The following is a 15,507-nucleotide window of genomic DNA, read 5'->3' as shown; positions in this document are numbered from 1 at the left end:
AATTTATCAAGTATTCTAGAGCCCAACCTAAATGTAAAAGGCACCATTTTGTTGGGGGAGTGACTAAGGTCAGTTGGGGTACATTGTTCTGGGCAAAAATAACTAAATAAATTGCAAAAAATTGCAATCTAAATTTCCAATATATCTTTTTTCATATGTGACATAACTAAGAACAGTATGGTAGAAGAAAAATAACAAATGAGCCAGATTGTACTTACATTCTGTGGTCCTCAAAACTGTGACTAAAATTTGAGGAACAGTTAGGGTTGAGAGACTTTCTCCGAGTAAAGAAGACACTGTCCCAATTATCCCCCTGTCCCAGCTCTCCCCTAGATACAATTAGCTGCACCTCCACCAGCTACAAGAGTGCTGCTCACATGTTAATGCAGCAGTAGTACTGACTATTTCTACATGACAAAAATGACACACTATTATTCTAATATAGTACTTTGTATGTTTGCATTGTGGCATTGATACCTTAGAAAGATCTGGGTACTTCCTCCATGACTGAGCAGCAAACATTCATTTCTGGTTTTAAGAAAACACATCAGGACAAGAGGAAAATAAAGATTATAATTAATTTTTTATTATTATGTTTGAATTACGAAATAATCAAAAGTCTTGTGCGATTCTGCGTGTGATGTGTCTCTATAACCCAGCAGGAGCCATTGCTTGACGGCTGTGGGTAAGTGCCCGGTTCAGTCTAGTTTATTACTTTAAAATGTACTAATCTCCTCTCCCCAGCAGATCTGGTCTACCCCCAGTGCTGACTCCATCCGGCTAAGGCCTTGACATTTATAATACTGTAAAAGCCTTTTGTTGGGCAAAGGTAAATCGTTTTCAGACAGCTTTAGTGCAACCACTAGAGGGCGACATACAGAATTCCCCACACCATTATGTACAGGAATGTTTCCGGTCATACGACTGGGCATAATTTCAGAACAAAAGTCCGTTTGGGGTATGAGGCATTGGTTATGTACAACTTTGTTAAGTGGTTGATTCAACCCAAAGTATGAATCACTATGAACAGACAGTATCGCTTTGCTGATTTTTATTTGAATCATGGGTGTAAGGGTGACAGTGAGTTGTAGAGTTGAATGAGAACTTAATTGCCTTCTTGTCAAGTAGGACGGACATTTGTTATGGTACATTTTAAACTTGAATGGAGGGGTTCACGAATACAACCAAAGCTTCTGTTTTGTTTTTGTTTTTTTTTTTGTTTTTTTTTTATTGTTCACTATTAAAGATTTCTCAACATAACTCATATTCGACATGCTTTTGTTTTGAAACCGTAACCCGGAAGTGGTTTCGGCTTCACTCTCTCTTCACGCTGATTGGCTGTGCTCACGCTGGTGCTGATGTGGTGTTCCGAAGTTAGCAAAGCTGCTCGGCCGATTTAGACAGATTCTTTGGTTTAATATAACTTAGCTTTATAAGAATAATGCCTTACTATCAGACTTGGGAGGAGTTTGCCCGCGCAGCAGAAAAGCTATATCTTACAGACCCCATGAAGGTAAAAACACTTCATTTCATAGCTAGGTTCGCATGCTAGCGAGATAGCATGTTAGCCGGATAGCTCGTTAGCGACATGAATGTGCCAGCTGCGGGTCTGGTTTCTTGACTTTTAAGTTGACTAGTTACTTGTATAATACATAAATATTATTCTTGTATTTATTACGTGTTGTTCTGTTTCTAGGTCAGAGTGGTTCTGAAGTACAGACACTGCGACGGCAACCTTTGCATCAAAGTGACCGACAATGCTGTGGTAAGTGAGACGTGGAAATTATGCTTTAATGAGCTGATAGTATCACATCATTATGTTTACATCAGACACATATAAAACCTTTCTCTGGTTGATCAGAAAACTATACTGTCTGCGTCCTGTGCCTATTGTTCGTTTAATCTGAGGTAGGACACCAGTGTCTAATTCATAGAGTCAAGTTAACAAGCTTATTTCAGTTATATAGCATTGAAAATAGCTACACAAGTTTTGCAACAGACACATGCGTCTTGCATAATAGTGTTGTGTCTGGTGGTCATATCCCAGGAGTTTCTTGCATTTGTGTGAATTTTTATGCAGTCATCTTTTACATAAATGAAATAATTAATGTAAAGGAAGACAAAGTTCATGTGGCAGGGTACAATTCAAAATAAAATGGAATATAATGCAGTTAGGCTCTTGGGGATACTGTTGTGCTTTCAGATATTTAATCTGTATAAAGTTACTCATTTAATCTTATCTCTGCTGTGTCAACACATGTAGCATGATTTACTCTTTCCTTCTCCTTTGTGGCTTTTGTTTGGGTAAGTATCCTCTTCAATGTGCACTAAATCTCGTCAGCAATAAATTAATTCATCTTAATTAATTTACAAACCCCTGAATTCAGCAATATTTCTGCTCCTGTTCAAAGCTTTCTGGACATTCAAAATAAATCCCACATATCTGTGTTCACTGAAGGGTCTTCTTGACCCTGTTTGTGATTGTGTCTGGATGAGACAGAAAGGTTTAGGGAGCTGGCAGTGCACTGCTCTACATCAGAGGTGGAAAATCATAACTACTTGAAAACACTTCTGATCTGGCATGCCTAAATCCCACCATTGCATGGCTTACCATCCACACAAATATCACCTGAATAGATAGGCAATAAAAGCCCTTCTTGCCAGAGGACCTGAGGACATTAACTGCTGTGGGAGATACCTGCACATCAGTGGGCTGAAGGTGACAATGTGTTGAATGAAATCATGTGGCTAATAAAGTGCTTTTGTAGTTGTAAGATGCCAAATTAAATGTGGCAATACTCCCAAAAAGGGGCATTGGCATTTTTCTTTTTTAACTAGTCCTGTAATGTTATCACCACACTTACAGTCAAGCTCAGCCTCCTGTTCCACCTGCAGAGACGGACCTCTGGTGTTGTGTGCTGCCCACTACAATATATCACCTCAGTACAGTATCTGAATAGCAGTTTGATAAAAAGAGGAGTATCTGTATTTTTGATGGTATTAAAATCATACTTCCGGGATTCCTAAATAACCCTGTATAGTGTAATACCTTGATACCACCCAAGCCTAGTGGACTGTCAGGAAATGCTAAAACATGAACTTGTGACTCAAAGCAACCTATTCTATTATGACTTTAAGCAGCTGTGCGGAACTTTATGTTTTCATTGATTATAGTGCCCCCCTTTGGTCGAAGTGGTAGGACACCCACAGCCTGGTGTCGTAAAATTCCGACTGCAGCCGACATTCGGCTTCATTCGTAAAATCTCGACTGCAACCGGCAATTACCGCATGCATTTGTTTTGGAGAGCAAGAGGAAAATCATAAATGTTCTGGTGTAGGCCTAAATTTCTTATAAACTGAGGACAACTGCCTGCTGTATATTTGTGTTCATGGTCACTGTCACAGATAATTTTGTGGCGTTTGTTGTAACGTTACTAGACAAAAGCAGTTCACATCAGCTAACGTTACATTTAGCTTGCTTATAACTACCATGTTATCATATATTGCAGTGAAACAACGTCTAACAAGTTGCGGTATATTCTCTAAATAAAAACAAAAATTACATACCTGTCGATTAGGAAAAGGGCCAACTCGGGATCAGTTTTAAAACCTTTCAAATCTCTCAGCTCTCTCCACTTGGTGAATGCCCGACTGAGGTTTACAAGCATTTGGGCTCAAGCCCTATCACTGTCCCGTTTAGCCTTCTTCTGTTCTTGTGTTCTTTTTCTTTTAGATGGTGCTCCTTCTTTATCCGCCATGACATCAAAAGTACAACCAAGTCCTTATAGATACATCTGGTAAAACTGTTATGTGTTCAGCAATGCCTGTTGTGTACCGCTTACTCAAAGAACACTCTCTGTAAACACGGTTCTTCTTCTTCTCTCAATTTATTGGCGGATCGCAAACAACTTCCAGGTGCATACCACCAACTACTGTACAAGAGTGCAATGTGTCTGAAATCATTTACTACTCCCTACTACATGTCATTTAGCCTGTTTCTTAAATCCTACTCGTAAACACAGCTCCTTCTTCTTCTGTAGTTTATTGGCTGCGGGCCGCTGCGGGCGTGCAGACTTACTTCCGCCTCTGGGTGCCGTATTCTGGTTTGCTGACTTCCGCTGTGTCCGACCCGACCGAAGCTACGCTAAATAGCCATATAGAGAAAGGCTTTTTTGTCGCTGTTGGGTTCAAATAAATATGCGGATCTTCAAGGGGGGGGGGTGATACGAACAAGGGACAGTTTTATAAATGGTAAAAAGTTCCGTACAGCTGCTTTAATTCTCAAAATCTCTCTTCTTTGTATTTTAACGGTGGCCCTAATACTCTGTCATTGTTGACAAACTAGAATTCTGTCTTTTGGCTTGCCTGTCTTGCGCAAATTTGTGGCTGCTTTAGAGTAGCATCTGCAGTGTTTGCTCCAGTCCTCCCCAGGACTCCTCATGCAGCAGCAGCAGCCAGCTCTACTTTCATGTTTTTATTTAGGGAGACAAGTGTGCTAAATGCACAAGTTCACATGTTCTAAATATTGAGGGGGGCGTACCACCTGCATCCCCTTTCGAGGTTTGCACCCATGAGTGTGTCTACAGACATGCTTTTGGCTCTGGGTGGCCTTAATGTTGACTGTAAAGAAAATCAAAGTGTTTGATAGATCAACCAAAGAATTGCTCAACAATAAGTTATGGCCTGATGATGACACAAGATAAAGTTGGAGTTATTCCTGATTAGTGCCATTTAGATTCATCTTCATGGGAACATGAACATCTGCACCAACATTTGGTGCCAATCTGTCTTGAGAAGTGACAATTTTGGCCTACTGGTGCTCAAGGAAACATCAAGGAAGGCAAAAGCATGAATGAATGGTTGCATTTAATTTCACCATGGCCAAGGGAACAGGTCAAGCCAAAACAAATGGCACTTTTATAATTCTATGTTTGATATGTGACTTCTTTATCTGTGACGATAAAACTGATTGTGTCCCCCCAGTTGGTCAATTTAATGTAATAGCAGCTATCATGCCTTCATGTAGTCTTTTGTCCATCTCCACAGTGTTTACAGTACAAGACAGACCAGGCCCAGGACGTGAAGAAGATCGAGAAGCTGCACGGAAAACTGATGAGACTCATGGTGTCCAAGGAGACGCACAGTGGTTCCATGGAGACAGACTAAAACACTCTAGAGGCGCTGACCTTCTCGAGCACCTGGACTGAGTTCAGTGGACACAATGGTTGTTGAGAGCACAGTACCATCGCAGTGCAATGTGGAGTCTGAGAGATGGGCAGTTGTGTAGAGGGAGTGTGGTGAGATTGATGTGGCTGCCTACACTGATTTAATACAGTCAGAGATGTGATATATATACTGTATATATTTTATTCTCAGGATTCTGTTTTTATAATACTTTCTTCATCAGAGATCCCGTTATCCTGCTTTTCCTTACCAGGCATTGTGATCACATCCCTGATGGTATTACTATAAAGTAAGGTCAGTGTAGGCTGCTGAGAAATTTTAGGAAATGTAGAGAAGATGAGAGGTAATGTGGGACAAAGTGTCCAAAAAGTACAAATCCTCTGCTGCAGTGGAAGCAGCTTTGGCTCCTTGATTTCTTTAGAAGAGCTTGCATTTATTTTCAGTTTTAAAGATGATGAAAAGAACGGGCAATGAAGACATTGCATGTCTTTTCTATTTACATCTATGTGGCTATGTTGGATTCGGTTTCAGCGTAGCAAGTGTTTTTTTGTTTGTTTTACTTCATGGACTTGTGCCACATGAATGAAGCAGGACCTTCTGATTTCCTAGCAAAAGCATGGAGATAATTTCTACAAAAAACCCTCCCACACCTCCAAATGCCATTTTGTTGTCAGAGAATGATTACGTTACATGTTGAATAAATGTTTATTTACCCCAGTACAGCCAGTATCTCTCCTGTATTCATCTCAGTGTGTGACCAACCATAAATGTCTTCATGAGTTAAGCTCACCAGGATGTAGTCATAACAAAGCCAAGGTGTGTTCTTAGGAAACAGAAGTTAAACTAATCACAATTTAAAAAAGAAAAAAAAGGTGCTAGTTCCTTTTAAAAAAAAATGGAATTTTTAAAATTCATGGTTGAAAAGAAAAGTGGTCAAATGTTGCTTTACATTTTTACAGGTCTTACAGATGTTTCTCTCTGTGGTGTACTTTGAAGAAATTGCCATAGTGTCAAAATAATGTTTCATTTTGCATGTTTGGTGAATATCTCAAACCTAACAACACCTGTGATCACCATGTTGGCTAGTCCTCATCTGCAGGATACTACATGTCCCATCATGCACCACTGGCAATTAGTCACTTAATAAGACATTGAGAATGAGCACCTTCACATTTTACAATCACATGCTACTGCTAGTAGCTATGGAAGCCCATTTCCACCACTTGATGGAAAAAAATAAGATCTAGTAACTCAAAATAATGAGATACTAAGTCGAAATAATGAGATACTATCTCAAAAATAATGAGATACTAAGTCAAAATAATGACTTACTAACTCAAAATAATGAGACACTATGTCAAAATAATGAGATACTATCAAAATAATGAGATACTAAATCGAAATAATGAGATACTGTCTCAAAAATAATGAGAAGTCAAAATAATGACTTACTAACTCAAAATAATGACTTGCTAACTCAAAATAATGAGACACTAAGTCAAAATAATGAGATACTAAGTCAAAATAATGACTTACTAACTCAAAATAATGAGACACTAAGTCAAAATAATGACTTACTAACTCAAAATAATGAGATACTAAGTCAAACTAATGAGATACTATATCTCAAAACAATGATACTAAGTCGAAATAATGAGGTGAATGAGTACAGTTACAGCCTTCGACAATCCATGCTCTTCATCTCTCAGTCACGATAGATAACATCATTGAGGGATACTAATTCAAAACAATGACTCATGTACATCGGATATGCCACATACTACACTTTGATGTGACGTATGGGGTATGTTTGGCTACTTAAGTAGTCTACAAATTACAAAATGTAGTAAAATAGTGTTGATTTTAAGTGTTCTGTTTGGTTTTGAGTTAGTATCCCTCAATGATGTTATCCATTGTGACTGAGAGATGAAGAGTATGGATTGTTGAAGGCTGTAACTGTACTCATTCACCTCATTATTGGACTTGGTATCTCTTTTTTTTACAGAAGCGTTGGTCGCACATGATGTATCCAAGGACTGTCAGAAAGTTGAAAATCCAATTCCTATTTCTGTTTTTACAGTTTCTATGATAAATGGTGCAATTTTGGCAATTGTTTTAAAAAGAGAACCTGCTACATTTGGAGGGCATGTTCTCTTTAAAAATCTGCAGTGAAACAGGAGAAAAACTACGATTTAAATTTGTATGCCCCTCCCCTAAACCAAAATAAAAAACATAAATCCCTTCCTATTGCTTTATAAAAATTACTAGACAAACCTCCTCTTTTTGCACCACCCCGTCCCCTCACAAGTAGCGAACAGTCCCTAACACCCCGCCTCTTTCACATGAACGCGCTCGTGGCTGGAGAACACAAACCAAGAGTTGACTGAACTACTGGATGACAACCTAGTGATTTGACAGTCAGTGTCAGGGTTAGTGAAGCCAGATAAAGACAAGATATCCTCCTGGGTAAGTGAAAGTTAGCTTCGCAGTACAAACCTCAGGTAAAACTTTCTGTCCTCTGTGAGTTTTGGTGACTGTCGCAGGCTTTTCGACTGTATCATTGCTAAAAAGGTAAAGTTGCAAGCTGTGGCGTTCTGTTAGCGCTAATGTAGCTTTATATAGCCTAATAATGCAGCTTTAAGTAACGGTAACATGGCGCAGTTAACTTCAATATAAAAAGTGCGTCGTGAAAATGGACCCTCTTACTTGATAGTTTGTTAGCAGTTAGTTACGCTAGCTAGCTACTTATAAAGTAAACATCTGTGATACAACATTACCCTGTGTCTTTTTTTTTTTGCTATGCTAGTCAGGCTGTAGCACACAGACATGTTACACAGATTATAGACAGTTTATGACACAGTGTTGGTCTGTGGCTGGTGATATAACCTCTCAATATGAGTGTCCAGACCTGTCCTCTGTTGGACGGCTGTCTGGGCTGTGGTATCTCTGGATTCAAGTCCTCAGCCACTGGTAACATGTAGCAACACAAGTGTTACAACAGAGCATAGTGGTATAACGGTTGGTGTGTACACATGGCTTGTAGCTCTGCTGAATGAGAAAGGCTTTGTCATGCAGGGCTCAGCGGCTGTGACTGAGGGGCCTGGTCAGCCCTGTTCTTTACCTAATCCTGTCAGCCCACCACAACAACACTGACACTTTTGTTTGGCTGCCTTTTCTCTAAACTCATGACTGATGAAAATATTTTGCTCCAGAATCACACCACACCACTGCCAGAGAAAGTCACTCACAGGCATCTTGGGGTTCAGTTAGTTTTATTAAGATTCTTCAAGATTCTAAGATTACCATGCTTAATATGGACTGATAAGGGACTTTGCTTTATTTATCAGAGGAGGGGTGTGGTTGGGGTGTGACTTGATTTATTTTTGTTTGCTGTTTTTTTTTAATCTTGACCTTCCCCAAAGCTACAAATATTTGTCCCTGAGCCTCGCAGAGAGACTGAGGGACAATGCATGACCCTTTATGAAATTTCAAACTTGATGTTTAAAAGTAAAACGCTGAAAATGGGAGAAAATCTTTTTCTCATGATTGTCATGCAGGCAGGAGTGCAGAATTGAATGTGTTTTACAGGATCTGGTTAGTGAAAACAGTTTCTTTTGGGGGAAACTTTAAATGAGACATGTAGAATAAGTGGTTTTGAAGCCTTCGTTGCAAATGATAAGTTCAAGGACCAAATCTGTGGATTTTTTTTTTTTTTTTCAGTTTCTGGCTATATTAAATAGTGTCATTTTGGCTACTTCAAAAGACAACATGCCTTTCGAAGCTGCCAGCAGCATTTGGGGTTCAGAGGGTATTTAAAATAAATACAAAATACAACTGTTAAAAGTCCTTTCCCTCAGTCAAAATAGAAAACAGAAGTCCCCTCAACGGCTGCAGAATTAATGGGATATTAATCACAATCACGATTTTGGCTTCTTAAAATTAAATGAACATGATCGTCTGCGATACTGACACTTACAATGCATGCTCAGCTCATAGAAAATGAGCAGCAGCCTGTGATAAACTCTCCTAATGTTTGATTGAAGATGGGCAAAAGCAAAATTATCCATCATCAACCATCATCATCTGTTGTTTGGACATAGGAGAGAACAAATCATATGCAAAGAGTGCATGAGATGTGGCTGCGCCCAAAAAACATGACTAACTTGTTAAACCATCTGAAAAAAACACCACAATCTGCAGTAAGATGAATGAGTGAAGGCCAAGAAGAATAACATTGCTAATGTTACTGTTAATCCCAGTCTTTGTCTAGCATCAACTCAGACAGATAACAGAGTGAAAAAGTATGTGGCAGATATGTGTCCACTGAAGATGCATTGAATTCAGGTGTAGACCTTATTTTACCTTATTATACGTCTTATGTTGATGCAAAGATTTGTTAATTAGAAGGAATGTAGCACACGGTAAAAGTGAAAGGGTAAAAATGTTTTGGTACAATTCTAAAATTTTATATTAATTTAATTTCTATTTATACACTTATTTTGACCTATTTTATTTTCTGTCTATTTGAATAGCACTGTGTTGTTGTGGTTGAGGGGAAATGTGGTTGTTGTTTTTTGTCTTTTATGAGCTGCTGGACAGTTGAATTTCCCTTTGGGGATGAATAAAGTTCTTTCTATTTCTATTTTCTATATTTTGTTTCAAGGAGATGCACTGTGATTAAGGACCAGTCTTATTTCGATGCAAAGATTGGTACATTAGCAGGAATGTAACATGGAAGTGAAAGCAGTGTTCTCTTTATTTAAATGTGAAAGTGTGATAAAAATACTTTGTCCCTACAAACAATGAATAATTATGATAAAAAATTGTGATCTCAATATTGTTCAAATTAATTGTGATTATCAAATTCTGTTATACACCACTCCATTCCCCCTTATACATAAGGAACAGTCCCTAAGTCAACTACTTTTTTTAATCCAAATTAAGAATACTTTAATGGTGTAGTTTTGTTGTTCGGCCATGCAAAATATCTGTTGACAAATATTTTTCATCGTAATGACCTGATGATCTCTTCCTCATATCCTCTTTCCCCTGCCCACTTCTGTACCCCTGTCCTGGCACAGACACTGAGCACCATGTTCACAGAGGTGCTGGTCGCTCTGGTGATTGGAGGACTGATCTTCTTCCTGGTTCAGAGGAGCAGGACCCAGGTTCTTAAGACAGAGGATGGCTGGTGGGGAGCTGGAGCACCCCCTGAAGGCGGGGAGGACGTCACCATTCGCCCCTTTAAAGTCTCCACCAGTGATGAAGAGCTGGAGGTTAGATTCCCTCTTGTCCCTCAAGATAGTCACTCCATAGCGTTTACTCATGCCTCCACATATCCTCTCTCCTCTCTTTTCATCAGGACCTGTACATGAGGATAGACCAGACTCGCCCTGTTCCTTCACTAGAGGACAGCCAGTTTCATTATGGCTTCAACTCCCAGTACCTGCAGAAGGTGGTCTCTTACTGGAGAAATGACTTTGACTGGAGGAGACAAGTTGACAAACTCAACCAGTACTCCCACTTCAAAACCAACATTGAAGGTGAGTTTGCACTGCTGACACTTTCATAAAGAGGAATGTCCTACCTTTAACCAATTCTTACTTTCTGAACCTCCATCCAGGCATTGATGTCCATTACCTGCATGTGAAGCCCAAGAACGTGCCGGAGGGAGCTACTGCTATTCCTCTGATAATGGTTCACGGCTGGCCTGGCTCCTTCTATGAGTTCTACAGATTAATCCCTCTGCTAACAGAACCATCAAACCCACATGACCTTGTGTTTGAGGTGGTGTGTCCCTCCATACCAGGGTACGGGTTTTCAGAGGCCCCGCATAAGAAAGGCGAGTGTTGAAATCTTTTCTTGCAGACATGGGAGAATATTAATGCTAAGATTTGAGACAAAGCCCCCATGATGTCATCCATTTGTTTGTGTAGTCCCATTTTGAAGCCTCCAGTTTGTAGTTTTGGCAGTTGCCATCTTGGATTTTTGGAGCCAGAAGTGAGCATATTTGGACAAGAGAGTGTAGCTGAGCAGTTAGTAAATGAGACGCCTAGCAGACAGCCTGTCACTTAAAGCACCATGCCTTTAATTTTGCATAACTTTAAGCCTTATAAAATTTAAATGGGTGAGTTATATAAAAATTCACTTTGTACGGTTTTCATGAACGGGGAAATTAGCTATAGAGACTAATGCATTTTTTTTTTTGTACCGGGCTGTAAACATGTTGATTTATGCCAGACAGTTGGGCATTTTAACATGGAGATCCATGGGGAGTGATCTGTTATTGAAACCAGCATTAAGTGGTCATTTGAGGATCTGCAGTTTTTGGCACTTCCATGTTGGCTTCATTTTTCAGCCCTGATGGTTGCCACTTTGTATTGATGTGGAAATATTTAACTCATCTTTTTTTTTTTTTTTTTTTTGTAAAAACTGCTTGGGTTCAAACTGCAATTTCTACATGTGTTTGTGTGTGCGAACAGGTTTTGATTCAGTTTGTGCGGCACACATCTTCCACAAACTGATGAAGCGTCTGGGCTTCCAGCAGTTCTACGCTCATGGAGGAGACTGGGGCTGGCTGGTCACCACCAACATGGCTCAGCTGGAGCCCAAGTAAGACACACACAAGAAATTCCTTAATGCGTGACACACACACAGTTTTTTTGTAAATGTTTAAAGTAGGGTTGTCAATCAATTAAAATATTTAATTGCGATTAATTGCATGATTGTCCATAGATAACTTGTGATTAATCACAAATTAATCGCACATTTTTTATCTGTTCTAAATGTTCCTCAAGTTTTTATACTCTTATTACATGGGAGTGGACAAATATGCTTGCTTTATGCAAATGTATTTTATTATTATTTCAACAAAACAAAATGAAAATGAAAATCCAAAACAATGAAAATATTGTCAACAATATTCTCCAGAATAACCGGAAAGGTACTGCATGCGCAAAACATATGCTGAACCCCTTTCTTTATCTACTTCTGCTCACAGTTCTGGTCTGCCAATCGCCATAGGTACCGCCAAAGAGAATGAAACATCTAGATCTGTAATAAGGTATTAAAACATTACTACACAGCCTTTTGTTTTTCTGTTGTTTTGTTTTTTCCTTCCTCAGGACAGTCAAGGGCCTGCACGTGAACTTCGCCCCGCCCTCCAAGCCGGGGCTGACCATGGTTTTATCCATCATGCTCGGCCGTCGCTTCCCTAAGCTGTTCGGCTTCACTGACATGGATATTCAGCATCTCTACCCCGCCATGGAGAGACAGGTGGTGGAGCCCATCAAGGAGTCTGGCTACATGCACATCCAGGCCACCAAGCCTGACACCGTGGGTAAGGACCATAAACTGTATAACAACAATGGATGTAGCAATCGTGAGAACACCAGCTGGTTTGTGGACTCCTGTTTTGAAGCTGTGGGTTTGGCATTTTGATTGTTGCCATCTTGAATTTTTGCAGCCAGAAGTCATAAGAGGTGACCGTATTTGGACATGAGGGTGGAGCTAACCCATATCCTAGTTGCTAGCTTGGTTAGCCAGAAGCATTTATGGTTAACTATGATAATGCTAATGCTAATGTTTGCTAGCAAAAACAGGCTTAAAATCATTAAAACAAAATGTACTTACTGGAAAAACTGAAAATCTGACGATTTACAGGGTCTTTTAGTTCAACCAAATGCTGAACAAAACCTTTTAGGCACCAAAATGTTATCTTTCATGAACTGTAAACACACTGAAATGGAGACAGCTAAGGTTACGTCCATACTCTACTAATCTGGGGTTACGCCATGGTTACATTACCTAATCAACTTTGTCACTGTGATAGTTGATTGTGGATTGAAGTGGACTGACTTGTTTTTAGAGCCAGCCTCTAGTGGCCATCAGAGGACCTGCAGTTTTTGTCACTTCTGCATTGGCTTCATATTTTGCAGCTCCACAGGTTGGCAAGGACCTGGCAACATGCAGGCTGCACATTACAACATGAGACTCCAGACTGGCCAGAGTTGAAACAGAGTCATGGAAGCTTAAATTGTGTTATTATTATAGTTGTTTATACTCAACAAATCTATTATCGAAAACATTTCTGACTAATTTCCCCTCAGGTCGAGGACTGAATGACTCCCCAGTGGGTCTGGCTGCCTACATTTTGGAGAAGTTCTCCACGTGGACGAGCCGCGACTTCAGGAACCTGGAGGATGGAGGACTCACCAGGTAGATACATAGTGTCAGTGCTGATATTAGCCATCACCACATACTTTTTCATTATCCTCCAGTATGAAGATGTATGAAGTTCTAAATATCATCATTAGTTGTAGCATATAGTCCCCAAGCCCTGTTGTTAAATGGGACTGTCAGATTGCCACGGCACCAATCCAATATGTTCAGTTACAGAATATACATATGAACGATGGGTACCACTCAGTTGCCTCATTACTGTCATATGAAATCTTGTGTGTGGTGCCTTGCAGGAAGTTCTCGCTGGATGACCTGCTGACTAATGTGATGATCTATTGGACGTCTGGCTGCATCATCTCCTCCATGAGGTTCTACAAGGAAAACTTTGGCAAAGGCCTCAACCAGCCTCACGCTAAGTGAGTGACAGCCACAGAGTCTAATGTGACCAGTTGGTTTCACTGAGCGATACAAAACACAAATGGTGAACCAGTGTTATGGTGTGCGAACTCATTTGAATATTCAAATAATGCAGTTATATTTTAACCACATATGTATCTATCATCTGCAAGCACTATCCGCACTTTCCCCGAGCTGTTGTCACTTGCCTGCAGTATCATTTTTGTTACAGTGTAGCCTGGTTGCTTGCTGAGTAACCAAGCTACACTGTAAGAAAAATTATATCACTAGCAATTGACAGCGTAGCTAGAGAAAAGTGAGCATGATAAGCCACAAATAAAAACATGCAAGCCAGCTTAAGTTACATTGTTAACTTACCATAGATTGTTGGTGTAGTCGGCTTTGGATATAGATAAACTGCGGTGGATTGGGCAGCAGCAACTACGGGTATTTCTCCAAAGAAACGAGAAATAGGCTCTTTTTTTGCCGGCATTTTTTGTGCATGCATCTAACGACAGTGTTGCATTCTTCTGATCGTTCTCGTCCTGGTGGATGATGGTGGTGCCTTACCGGTGCAGCAGTACTGAAACTGTAATGCAGTCACAGATGTATGTATAGAGAATTTAATGTCTTCAAACATGGTTTATCATAACCAATTACTGGAACTATCTGTTTTATAAACCTGAATTCGAGACTCTAATACTGAATATCATTAATATTTCCAGTGGAGACATCACACTGAGGTCCAGTTTAGAATAGCTTGTTGAAATTGTTTTTTTTTATCATGTCCAAAAGTTGGCACTAGCTTCATACGTAAGCATCTAGCAAGGGTGGACTGGCAATCTGGCATGCTGGGCAATTGGGCGGACGTGCTTTTTGGGCCGACACAGCTGTCTTTTTTTTTTTTGTCTGACCAGTCATTAACAGTCTGTCTCCCCTCCAGTGTTAAAAGAAAGCTGAACCTTTGCATCATATCTATATAAACATGACGTGTGGTGGGCCAGTCTGAAATGACAGGGCCCACTTTCTATCCCAGTCCACCCCTGGCATCTAGTGTTAAAATCATCCCCTTGTGATATTCTAACACATCTTTGTCTCTTCACAGGATACCTGTGTATGTCCCCACTGGGTTTGCCTGCTTCCCCGATGAGCTGATGCACACTCCCCAACTATGGGTCAAACAGAAATACCGTAAACTTGTGACCTTCACACCCATGCCCCGTGGTGGCCATTTTGCTGCCATGGAGGAGCCCCAGCTGATGGCCGAGGACATCCAGAACTTCACTAAGACAGTGGAGAAGAAGATTAAATAGAAGGGGGGGGAGGGGGGGCAGACTTATGAACAGGTTAATGACGTAAAAGTGCTGAATGAAGGTATTGATAAGCAGTAAGTAGACTGCTTTGAAAGTTGAACAGTAAAAGAAGCAAAACAGAAAGAGCAAAAAGTGAATTGATGGGATTTGTTGACTTGTGTGTTTTAGTGAGAACAGCTGGGTTGTACAGCAATCAAAGAAGGTGGTTGTATGTGAAAATAAGCAGAGAAATTGAGCAGTTGTAAAATACCCAGCTAATAATGAAGCTACTTCCTGTATAGTTCTTTCTCTTTTTAACTCTTAAGCAATACACGTTTTTTTACATAAAGGACACATGTTTATAGCCTGTCAGCCAGGAGCCAGAAATCAGTACCATACATTGACAGACCTCCTGCTTTCCTCACAACTTCCTCTAGCCTTTAACAGTTTACTA

At 40.0% G+C, this 15,507-nt stretch overlaps 2 protein-coding genes across 2 annotated transcripts; both read left to right on the top strand.

Moving 5' to 3' along the window:
- The first annotated feature begins 1,323 nt into the window (after positions 1 to 1,323).
- On the top strand, positions 1,324 to 5,904 carry srp9 (signal recognition particle 9). The gene is made up of 3 exons (XM_033648134.2): positions 1,324 to 1,513; positions 1,697 to 1,765; positions 5,047 to 5,904. Exons 1-3 carry the CDS (start codon positions 1,442 to 1,444, stop codon positions 5,164 to 5,166), a joined length of 261 nt encoding a protein of 86 aa, XP_033504025.1. The 5' UTR covers positions 1,324 to 1,441; the 3' UTR covers positions 5,167 to 5,904.
- Positions 5,905 to 7,511: 1,607 nt separating this feature from the next.
- Positions 7,512 to 15,215, top strand: ephx1 (epoxide hydrolase 1, microsomal (xenobiotic)). The gene is made up of 9 exons (XM_033649438.2): positions 7,512 to 7,650; positions 10,266 to 10,460; positions 10,547 to 10,727; positions 10,808 to 11,026; positions 11,667 to 11,796; positions 12,309 to 12,523; positions 13,293 to 13,401; positions 13,659 to 13,781; positions 14,867 to 15,215. Exons 2-9 carry the CDS (start codon positions 10,278 to 10,280, stop codon positions 15,072 to 15,074), a joined length of 1,368 nt encoding a protein of 455 aa, XP_033505329.2. The 5' UTR covers positions 7,512 to 7,650; positions 10,266 to 10,277; the 3' UTR covers positions 15,075 to 15,215.
- The last annotated feature ends 292 nt before the right edge of the window (positions 15,216 to 15,507 follow it).

The sequence above is a fragment of the Epinephelus lanceolatus genome, chromosome 13 (assembly GCF_041903045.1).
Source record: "Epinephelus lanceolatus isolate andai-2023 chromosome 13, ASM4190304v1, whole genome shotgun sequence".
In the NCBI taxonomy this organism is placed as follows: domain Eukaryota; kingdom Metazoa; phylum Chordata; class Actinopteri; order Perciformes; family Serranidae; genus Epinephelus; species Epinephelus lanceolatus.
This window is presented reverse-complemented; position numbering and strand designations above follow the sequence as displayed.